Genomic DNA, 19595 nt, shown 5'->3' with positions numbered 1-19595 from the left:
TGTCTACAGCGATACTGGCAGAATACCAGCTAACTTCTCCTGGCCTTAATCACTCTGTTGTGGCTCAAGGAGTAAGGATATAACTGCTTTCTCAACTTGAATGACCTCCAAATATGTGGACTCCAACTCCCAGAATTCCACAGTAAATATGCCTATGCTGAGAATTGTGGGAATCTGTAGTTTTACTTTTGTGATTCTTCAGTGATTTCCACTAACATATTTTACATATTAAGGATTATACCTGTCAATCAATGAATTGCACCCATGTGTACTTCCCATCCCAAAGTCCTTTGAAGTCCACCCAGATTATACTGCCCCAAATTGCCCAACTACAAAGTGCAATTTCTCAGAAATAAAACAAAAACAGGCCTTTGATTTGATTTTGTATATGTAAAACCATGAAAAATCCATCCCTTTAAAAATTCCTTTCCCAAATAGGCCTTCTCAATTTGCATTAGCAACATGGTCATAATCCCTGTAGCCATAAAATCAGTGTACGGGCTGGCTTTCCAAAAGTTACTCCCTTTTGACTGAAGCCTTCTGTTACATTTTCTTTGGGAGGTGATGATGAAAGTTTTTTTTTTTCTTGGACAAGAGACTATATGGTGGGGAGGGGAGGACAAGAATTTTATTCAGCTCAGCTGGTTTTTAATTCCTTATCTTGCAATAGTTTGGCTTGGCTGCAGTCAACGTTTCCCAAACTTTTAAGAAGACGTGTGGACTTCACCTCCTAGAATTCTTCAGCCGGAAGTGCTGGCTGAGGGAATTCTCCGAGTTGAAGTCCACATGTCTTAAAGTTGCCGAGGTTGGGAAACCCTGTGCTATAAAAGAACTTCCTTTTAGAAAGATATATGCCTCCTTTGCCTGAAATATGAGTTGGAATCAAGAAAATAATACTGCAGCACGGACCTCTTATGTTCAAATAACAATGTTTCTCACAAACAGATCAGGGGTGGTATTCACTTACCTTCGCTATCAGTCGCAAATGTGAACACACATGCTACCTACACACCTGCGCAAAGTGTTTCGCGCACTGGCTCCCAGTGGTCTTCCGGATGCGATTCAAGGTGTTGGTCACCACCTTTAAAGCGCTTCATGGCATAGGTCCCGGGTACCTTCGAGACCGACTTCTGCCACCAATAGCCTCCCACCGGCCAGTTCACTCCCAGAGAGGGTCTCCTCCGGGTGCCATCGGCCAAATTATGTCGGCTGGCGACACCTAGGGGGAGGGCCTTCTCTGTGGGAACCCCAACCCTGTGGAATGAACTGCCCCCGGAAATGCGTAAGATCTCCGACCTCCGGGTATTTCGCTGTGCACTGAAGACCCTGTTGTTCCGCCAGGCCGGGCTATCAACATAATAATTTTAAATTGGGGTATTTTAAATTTCTGGGGTTTTAAATTGAGCCGAATTTATTTAATAATTTTAAAATTTAAAATTATTAAAAGATGTTTGTCTTGTGTTTTTAAATAGGCTGTACACCGCCCTGAGTCCTTCGGGAGAAGGGCGGTATAGAAATAAAATTATACTATACTATACTATACTATGTGCAGAGGGTAAAAAATAACATCAGGGCAGGTGGGTGGAGCCTCCCGCAGCAGCCGCTACCGGTTCACACGATCCAGACAGAACTGGCTGAATTGCACCACTGACATAGATATGAGATTGTTTTTGTACCTGCAGCATTATCCAAGTTTTCACACAACTCTGCCAGTACATCAAGGGCATTTTCCCTTCGGTCAAGATCTGAATGCGTTTCCTCTGAACTTTCCCCACGTTCTGCTCCTGGGCTTAACTCTTCCAAAATACGCAGGCATTCCTTCATTTGCTCTACTTCATCCATCTGCCCACGAAATGCCTCAACCATGGCTTCCTGCAACCACTGTCTCCTCTGGGAAATTGGTCATTAGATGGGGTGAAGAAGAGGAGAGGAATGAAAATTGGTAAACAATCTTCTGTTTTCATGCTTAGGATGCTTTAAATGCCATATTAGAGCTTATTTTTTCTCTCAGAGCAATATGCAGTATGAAGATGGTGGCACAAACAGTTGTCCCAAAGGCAATATAACAACACAATCACCAGTGAGTAACTAATCAGTAAATTACAAAAAAAAAACAAAAAACAAAAAAACCTAGTACAACTAAGTACAAATCAGGGAAAACAATCAACAATAACCCTATTAACTAAATTGATTTGAGAGAGAGAGAGAGAGAGAGGGAGGGAGGGAGGGAGGGGGAGAGAGAGAGAGATTAAACCCAGGTTTTCCTAATTCCTAGGAAATCTCAGTACTTAATTTAGGATGATAACATCTCATTTCCTTGCTGAGGGCATCAGAAGTGTTTAAATGTTTAGCTTTCACCTTTCCCACAATGAATTCTATTAAAAGTAATTCTGCCATTAATGCATAGGCAAGGTTTGTTAGAGATGCATACTTTAATTTTTTCTTTCTTCTTGCACATAATTCAGGCTGGTAATTAACATTACCATCATCATCTAGATCAGTGTTTCCCAATCTTAGTAATTTTAAGATGTGTTGACTTCAACTCCCAGAGGGGGTATTCTGGGAGTTGAAGTCCACACATTTTAAAATAGCTAAAGATGGGAAACACTATCTAGATTTAAAGGTAGTTTTTCCTCCAGGAACTATACATTCTCTCTTCTATTTTTTCCCCAAAAAACCCAAACAAACCCATGAGGTAGATTCTGCTAGCTACCCGAAGCCATCCAGCAAGCTTCCCTGTCTAAGGATGGACTTAAATCCATGTGTCCATTTTCCTTCTCCAACTTCCTACTAGAAAATCTAGGGCCTCTGCTTCATATCCTACTTCCTTCCTGGATAATCAGGAATCCCTTATGTCTAAACGTTGGACTCGATTCCCTCTCCTGATGAGCCCAGCTGCACACCTCATCAGACATAGGTGCCGTCTGACCAGGTTCGGTGTTGCCCGCCATGACTGCCATCTGCAGCAGCCCCTGCAAATTGCGGGGATGCTCGCGCGGTGGCTGGTTCCCATCTGTACCCCCTTCAGCCATGGTTGGGGAATGTGGACGCAAGTCACCAACGTGGAGGCAAGTCACCAAAACTGTAAATGAACTGTAAAGAAACAAAAAGAAAGAAGAGTAAGTGGAAGAGAAAAAAAACACTGGGAGCCTAACCACAGGATCAGCCATATCTTTGCTCCAGTCCTTACTTTTCAGAAATACCACTGCTCTCTTTATAAGCGAAACCTTCACCCAAGTATTGCAATACAAATGTTCTTCATAAAAGTGTCAGCTTGTCAGCCTTAAGTTCTCTTTAGAGTCAGAAGACTTAATTCCATTCCTACTTCCCCCACCCAACAATCCAAGCTGTCTGCTAGGGCAGAGATTCACAATCTTGGCAACTTTAAAATGAGAGAAATGACATGTGGACTTCAACTCCCAGAATTCCCCAGCCAGCATGCCTGGCTGGGGAATTCTGGAAGTTGAAGTCCATGCATCTTAAAGTTGCCAACATTGGGAACCCTTGTGTTAGGGAGTCAAAAAAACCACAACCATAAGCATAAAATCAAAGCCCCGTTTCTTTTTATGTGTGGTGTGTGACACATCATCTTGACTTTTTTGACCTTCCTCCTGCAGACAACCCTGTCAAGAATCACATGGTACACCGCCTAGTGTTTACTTCATGGCCACTGAGCATTAAGTCATTAATCAATGGAGTCATTAATCGACTATTAACACAAAAGTGATCATAAAAGACCAATTTCCTGCTCAATGCAGGAATCCAAATTAAATAATCCCAAAGAGATTCTTTTGCCTGAACACATTCAGGGAAAGGAAGCCACCACTTACTATGAATAGGTAGCAACTCTATTTTTTGGCTGGATTATTGAGTCAGAAATTACATTATCTCTAATTACCAAGATACTCTAAAAGACTATCTTCTAATTTTCTATTGCTTAGAGAATCGTAACTAGCTTTTGTCCACCAGATGTCAGCTGTGGAGACTTAGCTAAAGATTTTTAGGATTTCTTTCATGGGAAAAGGGATGAGAAAAGGATGCTGTCCATAAACAAAAATAACACTTTGGAAGATATGAGAATAGGAAGGGTAAGAATAGAATACAGATGAGAAATCCTGTTCTGGGAAACCTGCGTCCCACAAGTTCCACCCTATATATGTATACAACACCACTGAAGAACTCAGCTCGTTTATTCTACCAATTTATTCATTTTTTTAATCCTGCCTTTCTTTCATAAATAATTCAAGGTGGTGAACATGTCTAATTCCCCTCCTTCTTCCTATTTTCTCTACAACAACATTGTGAGGAAGGTTGAGCTGAGAGTTACTGGCCCAAAGTCACCCAGCCAGCTTTCATGCCTAAAGCAGGACTAGAACTCACTATTTCTTGGTTTCTAGCCTGGTGCCTTAACCAAACTGGTTCTCCTGATACAATCCATGGGTTAATCAGGTCAAGTGTGAACTAGTTCCTATCCCCCGTCAAGCATTTTATAATAGAAATTTTAATTGTTTCCAAATGTAGACCAGCAGACAAATTATGCTACTTTGGTTCCTAAGTCATGGGTGGATTCGAATTGATAATTGTAAACTCTGAAACAAGATCTGGGAATTATTGTAGAATCAGGCCAATGAACCCCAATGACATTTTATGTACTTGGTGTAGTACAGGGGTGTCAAACTCAAGGCCTGTGGGCTGGATCTGGTCCACAGGGTGTTTAAATTTGGCCCGCAGGGCTGCCCTAGAAACAGCAAAGGACCAGCCTGCGGTGCCTCTGCAAACGAAAACAGAGCTCGAAAAGTTCTGTTTTCGCTGTCAGAGGGCTGCAGGAGGCCTTCGTGGCTGAAAATGGAGCCTCGACGAGTAACGTCAAGCTGGTCATGCCCTCCCTGGCCACGGCCCCCCAAGGTCAAACACAACCCTGATGCAGCCCTCAATGAAATCGACACCCTGATGTCGCATTATCTCAAAATTACAGTTAGTCCTCAACTTACGATCACAATTGAGCCCAAAATTTCTGTTGCTAAGTGAGACATTTGTTAAATGAATTTTGCCCCGCTTTAAACCTTCCTTGCCACAGTTGCTAAATGAATCACTGCAGTTAGTAATATCATTGTGAAGTGAATCCGGCTTCCCCATTGACTTTGCTTGTCAGAAGGTCGCAAAAGGTGATCACATGATCCAGGGACACTGCAACTATCATAAACACGAGTCAGGTTTTGCCAAGTGTCTGAATTTAAATCATGTGACCATGGGGATGATGAAACAGTTGTAAGTTTGAAAAACAGTCATGTCACTTTTTTTGGTGCTGTTGTAAGTTCAAACAGTCACTAAATGAATTGTTGTAAGTTGAGGACTACCTCTACTTTGGACATCTCCTTTGCTCTCAGCTTAATCTACCTTACAAGACTGTTGTTTCAAGACTGAAATAAGGAAATGAAATAATTATGTACAGAGGAGGGCAGACTATTTAATGAAAAAATAAACAATCCTATGCAGTTCTTGCCCCTAATAAAGGAGAATATTTGTAGCTCAGGGTTGACATGAGGGGTCCTTGGTGCTTTCTGTGCTTACTTGTTTTCTTGCAGACGTTTCATTACCAAACTAGTTAACATTATCAGTGCTACTAGTTTGCTGTCAGTTTATATTCTATAGAATTGTATTCTGTAGAATTAGAATATAAACTGACAGCAAACTGCATTTCTCTCAATCTTTCTTCCAGTTGTCTCTCCTGAAGCTCTAGGAGTCTAAAGTTAGGAATCAGAAAGTCCATAGCTCTGAGCCAACCTGTCACGAATTGATTAGACGGGCTCTCTGTGGCAACGTCTTCTCCCCAGGAGATGTATATTACTGCCCTACAATGCAGGACTGTTGTATAATGTTTACAAATAGGTAATAATCGCTCTGAAGGTTGGGAGGCCCGACACCCATTTACAACCAGGGAGCCGATATGGCATGGAGTGGGGTGGGGAGGTTTTTCCACTAAGTAATTGAAGACTATGGGATTTTTCCGGAGAAGCCAAAGGGAGTTTGCAGAGGAAGGGCGATTTGCCTTTCTGAGAAACGGGGCTGGCATTTCCCTAAAGGCCAAGTACAGGTTACAACCAGCTACAGGTTTCCAAGAAATTGACGGCTTGAGCTCGGGGAGACCCCAATTTTCCTGCCCTCTTTCCTACACCCCATGATGAACCCCTTTTCTCCTGGGGTGGGGGTTCATTCTCTTTTTTTCCTTCCTTCAAACCTCCCCCTTTTCTGGGGAGTGGCCCTTCCTCTCCTCCCTGCCCCCGCCCTCCCCTTGTCCAGGTACCTCTCGGCGATGTCGGTTTCCCACGCCGATCTGTCCCGGTCCTGCCTGTGGCTCGCCCTGCAAAGGACACGCGTGTCTCCCCAGCCTAGCTTCTGCGAGCGGCCATAGGCAACCACGTGCGAAGGAAAGGGCGGAGACTGGGGGTGGGGTGGGGAGACTCGGGAGCCCCTGGTGGCGGCTTTCGGGAATTACACCAGACGCCGGTTCCGCTTTCGCAAGCGGCAACCTCCTCGCGTCGGCGGAGCAGCGTGAGGGATGCTTTCCGCAGACTCCCGCCAACCAGGAAACCCTGAGATCCTAAAGGGCTAAAGAGGTGGGGGAAGAGCAGCCCCGCGGGGGTCTCTCAAGTTCCAAGGGGTCCCAGGTTTTTTTGCTTATGCTTGAACGCATTACGTTTCTTGATAAGCTGAGATAACCTTTATTGTCATTTTTTATTGTGGGCACGCTGGCACACATTGAAAATGAAATTCTGTTGCCTGCTGTCCAAAGGAAGTATACAGTATACATACATACATATATATATATATGTGTGTGTGTGTGTATATATATGTATATGTATATATATATATATATATATACCTATCCATACCCATATCACACACACACACACACACACACACACACACACACACACACACATAGAGGAGGGGGCTTCGTGGTATCGAAGTGGTATCGATATCCTGCTTCGTGGAAGCAGAATATCTAGATTCAGGCAGTTTTGTTCCACATAGAATCAACCTTTTAAACTCTCAAGCTTCTTTCAGCTCTATTCAAAATGGAGTATATTAAGTGATAATATATATATTAAGTGAAATCCAGCAGGTTCTGACAGGTTCTGGCGAACCGGTAGCGGAAATTTTGAGTAGTTTAGAGAACCAGCAAATACCACCTCTGGCTGGCCCCAGAGTGGGGTGGGAATGGAGATTTTGCAATATCCTTCCCCTAGGAGTGAGGAGGGAATGGAGATTTTGCAATATCCTTCCCCCAGGAGTGGGATGGGAATGGAGATTTTGCAATATCCTTCCCCTGGAGTGGAGTGGGAATGGAGATTTTGCAGTATCCTTCCCCTGCCACACCCACCAAGCCACACCTACAGATCCAGTAGTAAAAAAAATTGAATTTCACCACTGATATTTATATGTATATATATGTATGGATGTAGGCCTATTTGCCTGCCTGCCTACTACCTACCTATCGGGTGGGTCCTACTTACCTTTACTACCGGTTCGCAACAGAGCTGCGCGCGTGCGCTTGCTTCGCTCGCAAGCGCAGAAGCATTTTGATGATGTCAGGGTCAGTGGGCAGAGCCTCCCGCCGGTTTTACTACCGGTTCTATAGAACCGGTGCAAACCGGGGGCAACCACCACTGTTACTTACCTACCTACCTACCTACCTACCTATCTCTACACCCATCTATATGTATACACACATATATATTAATCACTGTCTATTTTGAATACAGGGCTGAAAGAGGAAGCTTGAATGTTCACAAGACATATATGGAACAAAACTGTGACTGAATCTGGATATTCTGCTTCAAATACCACGAAGCCCCCTCCCAGGAAAACAGATTGTGAAGAGAATCTGTGGTGTGCCAGATAATATTACGGCCTTGTGCCCTATTGGAAGTTGCGGAATACAGTTCACTTAGTGACCAAAGTTACAACAGCACAGAAAAAAGTGACTTATGATCATTTTTCACACTTATGACTGTTGCAGCCCTATGGTCACGCAATTTATACTCGGATGCTTGACAACTGACTCACAACAGTTGCAGTGTCCTGGGGTCATGTGATCCCCTTTTACAACCTTCTGACAAGCAAACTCAATGGAAAAATCCAATTCACTTAACAAACTTGTTACTAATTTAACAACTGCAGTTATTCACTTAACAAAGGTGGCAAGAAAAGCTGTAAAATGAGGCAAAGCTCAATTAATAAATGTCTTAGCAACATTAACTTTGGGCTCAATTGTGGTCGTAGGTTGAGGACTACCTGTAGGAGAGCTGGATGGGATCTTGAAGGTCTTCTAGTCCAACTCCCTGCTTAAGCAGGAGACCCTATACCATTTCAGACAAATAGTTGTCCAATTTCTTGTTCGCGCCCATAGGGAGGGCCTGCTCAGGGTGCCGTCGGCGAGACAATGTCGGCTGGTGGCCCCCAGGGGTAGAGCCTTCTCTGTGGGCACACCCACCCTCTGGAATCAACTCCCCTTGAGGCTCCGGTTGGCCCCTGACCTTCGCACCTTTCGCCGCAAATTAAAAACTTGGTTATTCGAGTCCCCCGGCCTGGACTAATGGGGTTTTATACTGGTTTTTAATTTTATCTGATTTAATTAGGTATTTTAATTTTGTATAATGGATTATTGTGATCTTATTTATGTGAGTCGCCCTGAGTCCATTGGAGATAAGGCGGCATATAAGCCTAATAAAATAAATAAATAAAAATAAAACCCTCCAGTGTTGGAACACCCAGAACTTTTGAAGGCAAGCCAATCCTCTGGTTTAGTGTTCTCACTGTCAAGGAATTTTCTCCTTAGTTCTAGGTAGCTTCTCTCCTTGGTTAGTTTCCAACCATTGCTTCTTGTCCTGCCTTCTGGTGCCTTGGAAAATAGGTTGACCCCTCTTCTTTGTGGCAGCCCGGCAAATACTGCAACATTATTATCATGTCGACCCTAGTCCTTCTTTTCACTAGACTAGACATACCCAGTTGTTATAATCAATCTTCATATGTATTAGCCTCCGGTCCCCTAATCATCTTTCTTGTTCTTCTCTTTCCAGAGCCTCAACATCTTTTTTATATTGCAGTGACCAAAACTGGATACAGTATTCCAATCATAGTCTTACCAAGGTCCGTGTACTGGATATTGGAGCATGGGGTCTCAGATTTGGGAAGCAGACCTGGGTTGTATACATCCAGATGAGCATGAATTTAGATGGCAGTAAAACTGACAGCCAATTCCCATCATCCTCAGGCCGGAGGGAGGATTGTGACAGATTCGCATGTCTAGTATGAGGATGTGATTTGGAGTCCATCACATCTTGGAAGTTTATAATATATTCAGTGTGAGTGAAGGATAATATGGACAGTGCTGTAACAGTTTCTGAAAGAAGAACTAGAAGGTAACTTCCATATCAAACTCAATATTATATATTTATCCCCCTTTTATTCTTTTTATAAATAACTCAAGATAGTGAATGTGCACAATACTCGTTCCTCTTCCTATTTTCAAGTTATATTTCCTATTTCCACTGCTCATAAAGTCTGATTATTTGCCAACCTGAGTCATAGGCTGGGGTCCTATGTCTTGGCAGTCTCACACACACATGCCTTATTGGATCCTCAAGGCAGAAGCTATGTAGATTTTCATGACTCTCTTGCAAGATGAGTATTGCAACTGATTAAGACAAAAGCATTTTGCCTCTGATTGATGCTATTTTTTAATTTCCCATAATGTTGGAAAGCACAACATATAATCTAGCTAGTTTAGTACAGATAGTTCTTGATTCACAACCATTTGTGACTTTTTGAAATCGTGGTAGCACTGACAAATGTGAGTTACAACCAGTCCTCACACTTATGACCATTGCAGAATCCCTACCATCATGTGATCAATATCTGAGTGCTTGGCAACTAGCACATACAACCGTTGCAGCATCCTGGGATTATGTGATTGTGCATTTGACCTTCCCAATTAGCTTCCAACAAGCTTACTCAGTGGGGGAAGCCAGATTCATTTAAGTACTGTGTGATTCATTTAACAACTGCAGTGATTCAATCATGCAAGAAAGGATTGTAGAATTGGGCACATTCACTTAACCACCACCTTGCTTAGCAATGGAAATTCTGGTCTCAACTGTGGCTGTAAATCAAGGATTACCTGTACATAGTCCTGTCTGCATGGGGAAGACTGGTAATAGCAGCTGTGTCACTCTTCACGTAGGGTGAAGATCTTGGGGAGAGCTTTAGGAATACACAGATTGTAGACAAGCTGGGAAACTAATAGAAGAGAGGGTCAACTTATTTTCCAAAGCACCTGAGAGCAGGACAAGAAATAATAGATGGAAACTAATCAGGGAGAGAAACAACCTGGAATTAAGGAGAAACTTCTTAACAGTGAGGACAATTAACCAGTGGAACAACTTGTCTTCAGAAGTTGTGGATGCTTCATCACTGGAGGTTTTTAAGAAGAAACTGGACAGCCACTTGTCTGAAATGGTATAGGGCAGTGATGGCTAACCTTTTTGCCATCGTGTGCCAAAAGCGGGGGGAGCACGTGTGCGTGCGTGCCCACACCCATAATTCAATACGCCGCATCCCCCATGCATGCGCACGTAATCCCCCCGTGCTCCCCCCACCTTTGGCACATGATGGCACAGTGAGCCTGGTAGGCCCATTTTTCGCCCTCCCCAGGCTCCAGAGGCTTTCTTGGAGCCTGGGGAGGGCAAAAACGGCCTTCCCCATCCCCTGGAGGGCCTCCGGAAGCTGGAAACGGCCTGTTTCCCAACTTCCCAGAGGGGGTGGGGGCAGAAGGCCCAAAAATCAGCTGGCCAGTGCACGCATGCATGCTAGAACTGAGCTAGGGTAACTCTCTCGCTTGTACAAATGCATGCACAAATGCGTGCACAAATATGGCTCCGTGTGCCATCTGTGGCACGCGTGCCATAAGTTCACCATCATGGGTATAGGGTCTCCTGCTAGAGCAAGGGATTGGACTAGAAGACATCCAAGGTCCCTTCCAGGTCTATTATTGATTGAAGAAAAGGTTGAGAACGGTTGGGCCAGTCACTCTCAGCCCAACTCACCTCACAGGGTTGGTACCAAATATGGTAACTGAGACCATTAATTAATTAATATTGTAACTCATGAATTGCATTCCGAACAGTAAGACAATGTAATCAATTATAATTGTATGTTTTTTGGGGTATCCACTATATTTTCAATTGTAGTAACTTGATTTTAAATTGAAATGAAATTCATCTCTCTGGAATTCATATTTTATAAGCTGCCCAGAATCTGCTGGAGGACCATCTTAAGTCATTTCATAAAATAAATAAATTAATGTTTAGTTTTTCTAAACAACCCTTCCGTTGATTTACGAAAAACATGTCATTCAAGATCATTAATCCAAAGGTTGCAGATGTAAGATTAAGCAAGAGCATTATCAATTTACATCATTTCAAATATAGAAATAAGCTTAACTCTTCTTGATTTCCTTTGGCCTCTTCCAAATGTGATTCAATTTGGAACCAAACCCCAACTTCTGGGGAATTCCAATATATCGGGCTAGTTCTTTCTCTTGTAACTGGAGAACTGCTGCAAATACTTCAACATGCAATCCTTCTCTGTCCTCTTCCATTCTCCATTCAGACATAAATATAGAATTGTATTAGACTAATGCCTTACATTTCCTAACATCTGATCCAGTTGTCCCATACTGTTCAGAAATTGTCTATCCATTCATGTGTACCATACTGGCAATAACAGTCCAACCTATACTTATAAAGGATCAAATTTGAGAAATGTTTTTTAGCTGGATTAGTGAATGACTCTTGGAGATGGTGGATTTGTATTGTATTTTATTTCTTAGTTTTTGTTATCCTGCCTTTATTATTTTTATAAATAATTACAGGTGGAAAACATATCTAATACTCCTTCCTCCTCCTGTTTCCTTCCCCACAACAACCTTGTGAGGTAGGTGGGCTGAAAGGGAGTGACTGGTCTAAAGTCACCCACCTGGTTTTTCAAGTTTAAGACAGGACTAGCATTCACAGCCTCCTGGTTTCTAGCTGGTGCTTTAAACACTAGACCAAAGTAACTATCTAATATAGGTTTGTTGGCTCCCTGGCCCAACCCAATATAAGTTTCTTGCTACATACATCTAGCTTTGTGTCTAATGCCAAGTACTCAAACTCTAAATTTCAGGAGCTTGTTCTTAATCTTAGGTTCTGCATTACATGTGTGTTTGGGTTTACATATGTTTGTACATTAAGAAGAAAAGAGAGGTTCTTCCTTCCAGCAACTTTAGTAAAAATAGTGGCCTAGATTTTTAGGTTGAATTGAATCAAACAATCAAGCAAAGATGAAAGAAAAAGGAAAAAGAAAATCAGGGGTATTTCTGCCTTGCAGTCATCTTGAAAGTTCATTGTATCTTTTCACCAAATGTCAGCTGCTATTTTTCCTATTTCCCAGATCTTTCCTTTCTCTATTACTTTATTTGTAGTTGCAAAAGCATGTGTCTTAATGCTCATATGTAACATAGGATGCAAGGGGGAGTTCCTGCCTCCCCTCCCCCCCCGTAAAAAGTTTCTCCTTTGAGAAGCATTTTTATTTCTTAATTTCATCCTCTTTTTATTTTGCCTTGCCCTTTTCACTGTAACAGTTTGGCTACCAGATTTTAAAAAGAAAAAAAAAAGCTTCAAATATATTTATTCTATTTTATTATGCATTATTCTAGGGGCTTTCTTTAATAAATGTTCTTGATTTTTACCTTTAACATTTTATTTATGTTATCTTAGTGTTTTATTTTATTATGTTATGGCTAACTGTAAAAAGACAAAGTACATATATAAAATCACTACCTCTAGCATCTAATTTGTGGTGCGTAACCTTTCACAAAATGGTACCATCCAAATGCAGAAAGGTAGTTTGGTATTAACAGGCTCGAATAAGCCCCGGGTTAGCAGAGGTCCACTAATAATTCAGTAGGCTCTCTGCCCCTAGAATATTGGTAACAAGAGGAAATTGAAAATCAGTGGGGTGGGTGGAAGGAAAAAAACGGAGGTTCCATGAAAGGGCAATTTCAAGATACCTAAAACTATAAACTTAACATACCATGTAGCTGCATTCTTTGGCAGATACAAATCGCTGTTGTCTTTCCTATTATGTCAGATAGATAGATAGATAGATAGATAGATAGATAGATAGATAGATAGATAGATAGATGATAGACAGACAGATAGACAGACGACAGACAGTCAGTCAGTCAGTCAGTGGTGGGATTCTACCGGTTTGGACGGGTTCGGGCAAACCATTTGCTCTGACTTTCAGCCGTGACCGAACCGATTCTCTCTTTTTTTGAAGTGGGCCAGCCCACCCCTGCCTTATACTCACTTATATTTCTGCTTCCGAAGCCCAGCTGATTGGGGCGGCAGAGTGGATTGCCGCTCCTCAGCTGGTTTCCTCAGCAACGCTGAAGTTCACTTTTCTGCAAAGTACGCATGTGCGCAAAGCACGTGCTCAGCAAACCGGTTGTTAAACCAGTAGGATCCCACCATTGTAGATAGATAGATGATAGATTAGATGGGTGGGTAGGTGGGTAGAGAGGGAGAGGCAGAGGCAGAGGGGGGAAGAGAGAGGGGGAGAGAGAGAGAGAGAGAATTTTGAATTCTCTCAAGAGACTGGTTGTAAATCAGGAACTACCTTTAAATCTAGGCTGCCAAATCTGTCAATGGACAACAGAAAGAAAGAAGTAGATAATTTACAAGGACACTAAACATGAAAGCTTGAATGACTGTGAAAATAGTTCCAATTTTTTTTTTAAAAAAAGCAAAATACTAAAAGAGTTAACATTTGATTTTAAATTTATGCCTGCTAGATGGAGGACATGAAGACAAAATGGAAGACATATTCTCCTTTTCCTGGACATTCAGGAACTTATAGTTATCCCATGTTACACTCACAGTCGAAGTGGGAATTTAGAAAAAGTAATTAAGAACAGATAACTTTGTTACAGTGCAGGATGGATCCAATCTTTATTATTATGTTTCAGTCTCAGTGTTTCTATTTATGATAGGTTAGCAGGAAATCATACAAAATAAAACTGAATTTATTTTCAAAAAGAGAAAGAGACTACCAGTATACAATTAGTCTTTAGTCTTAGTCTTTATTTGATTTGTATACCGCCCTACTCCCGAAGGACTCAGGGCGGTGAACAGCCAAACAATAAAATACATAAATACAAAATTTAAAAAACAGAATAAAACCGAATTAAACAAATTTGGCCCAGACAGATTTAAAACACCCCAATCATTTAAAACAGATTAAAATTTACGTATTAAAAGAGAAAAAGGGAGAAAAGATTAGGCCAGGCCCGCCTGGTGGAATAAAAAAGTCTTGAGAGCGCGGCGGAAGGTGCGTAGGTCCGGGATCCTCCATATCTCCGGGGGGAGCTCATTCCAGATAGTAGGTGCCCCCACAGAGAAGGCTATTCCCCTGGGGGCCGCCAGGCGACATTGTTTGGCCGACGGCACCCGGAGGAGCCCCTCTCTATGAGAGCGTACCGGCCGGTGGGAGGCTATTGGTGGTAGTACGCGGTCCTGTAAGTACATATACATATAACACATATTGGATATGCATCTATCATTATTTAAACTTCAATCTGTTCTATATTTCTCCTTTGCTTCACTCAATGTTTGTTCCAATTCTCGTAGACCTATTCCCGTAAGGATGAATCTATGACGTGTGTGCAACATTTTGAGTGACATATCAGTGTTCATTAACACCCAACCCTGTTTTCATGTGATATTTGGAGGCTGCTGAATATGGCTTCCTAGCCTCAAGCCTTGGCATGGATATTTTCCAATGAAACAGACCGAGACAGGAAGATCATTTCATTACAATTTGTTCAAAGCGCTCTGATTAAAAAGGATTCCTCTCATTCAAAGACAGCCTCTCAATTCTCACCTTACATTCTGTTTTATAGTGAACACATAGAAAATGCAAGAGAAAAGCCGATTAGTCAGGACAAAAGTAACTTCCCCTTTGCATAGGAAATCAGTTACATGTAGTCAAACATGATACATGTATGTCTATTTAAATGAGGTCTGATGAAAGCAAGGCCATTACATTTATGACGTTAATGAGGAAAAAAAGTCGTAAGGTTGTTTGGAGTTCATAAGAGCGATACAGATAGTCCTCGACTTACAACAATTCATGTAGTGACCATTTGAAATGGCAGTGAAAAAAGTGACTTACAAACATTTTTCACACTTATGCCTGTTGCGGCAAGGTCTCCTGCGTGAACAGGGGGTTGAACTAGATGACCTCCAAGGTCCCTTTCAACTCTGTTACTGTTACTGAGTATAACAATACTACAAAGTCTATGTTGTGTGGCCTTCACTGCAGAGCCTGTGCAAGAACAGAGTGTGCTCTCATGGTTTGGGGAGGCAGCAGAGGCCATGGAAGAGCATTCTCTGAAGCTGCTTGAAGAACCAAGGCCTTGTGCAACTTGGAGCCATCTCAAGTAGGTCGCAGGGACCTGTCAGAAAGAGGACACCACCTGAAGGTAAGCGACGTATGGCAGATCCTGGAGAATGCTGGGCTTGAAGATCTCAAGTTGGAATTAGGAAAATTGTTAAAGGAATGACTGAGGTGGAAAGTTGCAGCTGTGATGAGTGTAACAAGACCAGTAATGAATGAGGGGACATACTGTTGTCCTCAATTCAAGTCTGAGCCTGATGCTGAAGCCAATGGAGAACACCAGACACGAGGAGCAGGTTTTGTTTCTTTTTATTGAAGCGCTCCAAGAAAAAGGATCCTGGCTAGAAAATGCCAAGGAACCCCAAACAATAAAGAAAGCTTTATACATTTTCACTAAAGCAAAAGGCAGGATATATAAATCATCAAAAATCATCTAATAAACATTTTAGTAATATAACAATTGTCCTATTGGTCTCTAGCTGTTTCTATTACTAAGGTTTGCTAATGAATGCTCCATGAGTTATCTAATACACACTGTATTTGCTCCAGACCAGGGGTGAAATTTAAAATTTTTCCCTACCGGTTCTGTGACCGTGGCTTGGTGGATATGGCAGGGGAAGGATACTGCAAAATCTCCATTCCCACCCCACTCCAGGGGAAGGATACTGCAAAACCTCCATTCCCATGCCACTCTAGGGGAAGGATACTGCAAAATCTCCATTCCCACTGCACTCTGGGGCCAGCCAGAGGTGGCATTTGCTGGTTCTCCGAACTACTCAAAATTTCCACTACCAGTTCTCCAGAACCTATCAGAACCTGCTGGATTTCACCCCTGCTCCAGACCATCCCTATTCCTAACTTATAGCTGAGGTCTGCAAGATGTCTAACTCTTTGTTACTGTTATCAGTCTTCTAGCCACCTAGAATTGAAGTGTTATGTGTGCATATTCTCTGTTTCCTTTTAGCAGACAGCCCATCACTACTGTCTAGCAACAAGAAAGTTACAAGAAATTTACAAGTTAAAAGGACACCTTAGAAGGATGCCAGCTACAAGGCACGTAGATATATAACCTTTGATAACCTCATTATAATAGTAAATCATGTTTTGATAAGAAAGCTTATTATTATTAACATGCAATGTGTGAAGAAGGAGGGTAAAGCCGAAGAAACCAACCAAAAGAAACGTGTCAAGGAACCAATGACTTATTCTTAGGGTGTTAACTTGCTTATCATAGCTGTATAAAGTTTATATTTGTACATTGTTTTGGGTCTTGGCTCCTTTAGCTGCTAAGACCTTTTTGCTGGAGTATTGCAATAAAAGAAGCTGAAAATGCCATTCCTCGTGTCTGGTCTTTATTGGCTTCAGCGCCAGGCTAGGATCTGTTTTGGGAACAACAGACTGGGGGGGGGGGGCAATTTTGTATGCGCTTGGTGGAATAGCACAAGATAGACTTTTTATGTGGTAGCAGTGGCGCTAGGACTGAAGTCGAGTCCTAGGCCTCAACTTCAGGCCCAGCCTCAGTGCTATTGCCAAGTGCCACTATTCAGGATGACCTAGAAGTGGGGGAGATAGAAAATTGTTTCTCTTTTGTGTGTGCGCGTGTGTTTGTGAGAGAGAAAGAATTAAGTTAGGCATTTTGTGAATTTTTGACACACTAAGCCCAAAAGATTAACTTACGTTTTGCAATATGGAAAAGGCTTCACGGCCAATCTGCATTTTGGTGCTGCTTCTCCAGGAGCCTCACTTTTTCCTGAATAAAAATTTTGCTGCCCATCACAGATGAAGAGAAAATACGGTGGCTCAGCACCACCCAGGATCTTTGGGACTGATCTCTTCAGGCAAAATATGCAAAATTATATGCATGTGTGGAGCAATTACAAATGTTTCTTTTACATTGATGCAGAAATATGCATCAGAATCCTATGCAGAAATGATGCCTCTGTTGACACTCAGAGCAATTTATTAATTTAACTTCCCTGCCCATCCGTCCCAACATCACCTTTGATTTTAAAGTCACGATTCTGAAAATCAAGTGCTTGTTAGGAATGCATTTCATCTTCTGTGTCCCATGTCTGTACAGTGTTTACAATGTTATTTTTAGCAAGAACTTCTTGTTTAATTGTCTAATTTATTTTCCCTGTTCATCCCCACTTCTTTTTCTACTCCTGTTGCTACCATGAATGAAAAGCTTTGTTTGGAAGTTTCTTAGAAATCCATTTGTTGCATCTGTGAAAAAAGTTGGGGCTATTGATGATAACCCCAAACTAGCTAAGTTTCCCAGGAATTACATTTTATTCTCTTCCAATTGCATTCTATTTTCTCTGTTCCTTTTAGCCCATTATGAATTCATCCATTGCCCATGGCTGGGAACTTTTAGAGTTATCAACTCAGTAAAAACAGAGGGCATTAGGCTGAGAAAGACTGTTTTGTTCTACAGGTAGTCCTCGGCTCACAACAATTCATTTATCAACCGAAGTTACAACAGCACTGAAAAAGTGAGTTATGATCCTTTTTCACACTTACAACCATTGCAGCATCCCTATGGTCATGTGATTTACATTCAGATGCTTGGCAACTGATTCATATTTATGACGGTTGCAGTATCCTGGACTCATATGATTCCTTTTTGCGACTTTCTGATAAGCAAATTCAATGGAGAAGCCAGATTCACTTAACAACTGTGTTACTAATTTAACAATTGCAGTGATTCACTTAATAAATGTGGCAAGAAAGCCATAAAAAAGGGGCAAAATTCACTTAACAAATGTCTCACTTAGCAACATAAATTCTGGGCTCAATTGTGATCGTAAGTACCTGTATACCCATGAAGATCTGTGGTTTGCATTCCTCGTCCAACATTGCAATTATAAGGAAGAATTGGGTGATCTCTGATCTCTGCCCAAAACCAAAACAGCAAGAAGGAAAAGCAAAGAAAAGCATAATTAGTCTCAGTGAGGTAGCAGTGCTTTTCAGTTGAGTTGCAAGGTAAAACCAAAGGAAGTTATTACTACAAAAGTGTCCCCCCCCCGGTTCCCCCATCCCTGTCCCCCGTTTTTCTGACTAAGAATAGAACCTCATTCTGAGGCAATAAGGCCTCTTCAAGATATTCTGCTACAATTGTCTGAGAGCTCTAGGCTTCAAATGTCTTTTTTTCTTGTAAGTTTCCATCAAGCCATGTTTGATGTCTGGTAGACCATTAAACCATGTTTTGGTTTTTTCCTTTTTTGTTTTGGCAACCATGCAGAACTACTGTAATACATCATTGCTTAAATCCTTCAGATTTTTTTTTTAGTTCTCAAGCTAAAATTTCCTCATGGTGTTCCCTCCAAGCATTAACGGCTTAGCCTTTCATGGTCAGCTAAAGTTAACTGCAATCGTTCACCTACCGTAGCTGAGCAGGCAGTTTATAAAAGAATTGATCTAAACACCAAGTACAACCTACTTAGAAGCCAGACGCACCAGGGAAAGGTTTTGCTTTCATTTTATTATTATCAAATAATTGATCCTCTATGAAGGCCTTTTCATTGAAGGACATGGACTGTAATCTTTTCTCCTGATCCAATGCAGGTTGGCAGAAAGACAATGTTTTTATTTCCTATTCCAAACCAAGAGAAAGTGACTGGATCAAGCTTTTATGCCTAAAGGAAGACTGGAACCTGGATCTTCCTATTCTTATCTCAGCATCCTAACACTAGACCATACTGGATCTCAGTTTGTTTATGTGGAAGAGATTACATGACATAAACAAAAAGTAAGAGATCTTGCAGCTTTCTCTCTCACACTCACACATTTTCTCTCCCTCCCCCCTTCCATCTTTGAGCACACCTGATTTCTTGCAAAGGGCAATCCCTCTGTCTACCAAACACATGGACACAAACACACAAGCACTGCCACCCCCTTACAAATCAGCATCCATCTCTTCCTTGCGAAAACTCATTACATATTTGTGGGTATTTGTGCCCACACCCGTATATAAAAGCTTACATGCATACAATATTCCCCTACCAGAACAGGAACCTGCAATCTGCAACTGAGTACCCTGCTTCCTTCCCATGCTGCTCATCCAGTGCTCCCAACCTTCGCTAAGCCCT

General features: G+C 41.9%; 1 protein-coding gene and 2 long non-coding RNA genes across 4 annotated transcripts in view; 1 reads left to right on the top strand and 2 right to left on the bottom strand.

Moving 5' to 3' along the window:
* The window catches only part of HSPBP1 (HSPA (Hsp70) binding protein 1), a 33618-nt gene extending 27115 nt beyond the window's left edge, over nucleotides 1-6503 (bottom strand). Inside the window, exons 1-3 of the mRNA XM_034423226.3 lie at nucleotides 6305-6503; nucleotides 2904-3093; nucleotides 1677-1890 (exon numbers count right to left, since the gene is read on the bottom strand). Of these exons, the coding sequence (XP_034279117.1) occupies nucleotides 1677-1890; nucleotides 2904-3032 (343 nt within the window). The 5' untranslated portion in view covers nucleotides 3033-3093; nucleotides 6305-6503. The remainder of the gene's footprint in view (nucleotides 1-1676; nucleotides 1891-2903; nucleotides 3094-6304) is intronic.
* A 2578-nt stretch (nucleotides 6504-9081) lies between these two features.
* Nucleotides 9082-16557, top strand: LOC117669090 (uncharacterized). The gene is made up of 3 exons (XR_004592366.3): nucleotides 9082-9425; nucleotides 15430-15589; nucleotides 16469-16557. It is a non-coding gene; the product is annotated as an uncharacterized LOC117669090 (long non-coding RNA).
* LOC148113946 (uncharacterized) lies at nucleotides 14169-19592 on the bottom strand. 2 transcript variants are annotated; one of them, XR_015734200.1, is made up of 3 exons: nucleotides 19510-19592; nucleotides 17182-18399; nucleotides 14169-14621 (listed from the first exon to the last, which is right to left on the bottom strand). It is a non-coding gene; the product is annotated as an uncharacterized LOC148113946 (long non-coding RNA). The 2 variants fall into 2 exon arrangements; XR_015734199.1 differs by having other exon boundaries at nucleotides 14169-18399.
* Nucleotides 19593-19595: the final 3 nt, after the last annotated feature.

The sequence above is a fragment of the Pantherophis guttatus genome, chromosome 4, assembly GCF_059756535.1.
Source record: "Pantherophis guttatus breed Tessera chromosome 4, ASM5975653v1, whole genome shotgun sequence".
Lineage (NCBI taxonomy): Eukaryota > Metazoa > Chordata > Lepidosauria > Squamata > Colubridae > Pantherophis > Pantherophis guttatus.
This window is presented reverse-complemented; position numbering and strand designations above follow the sequence as displayed.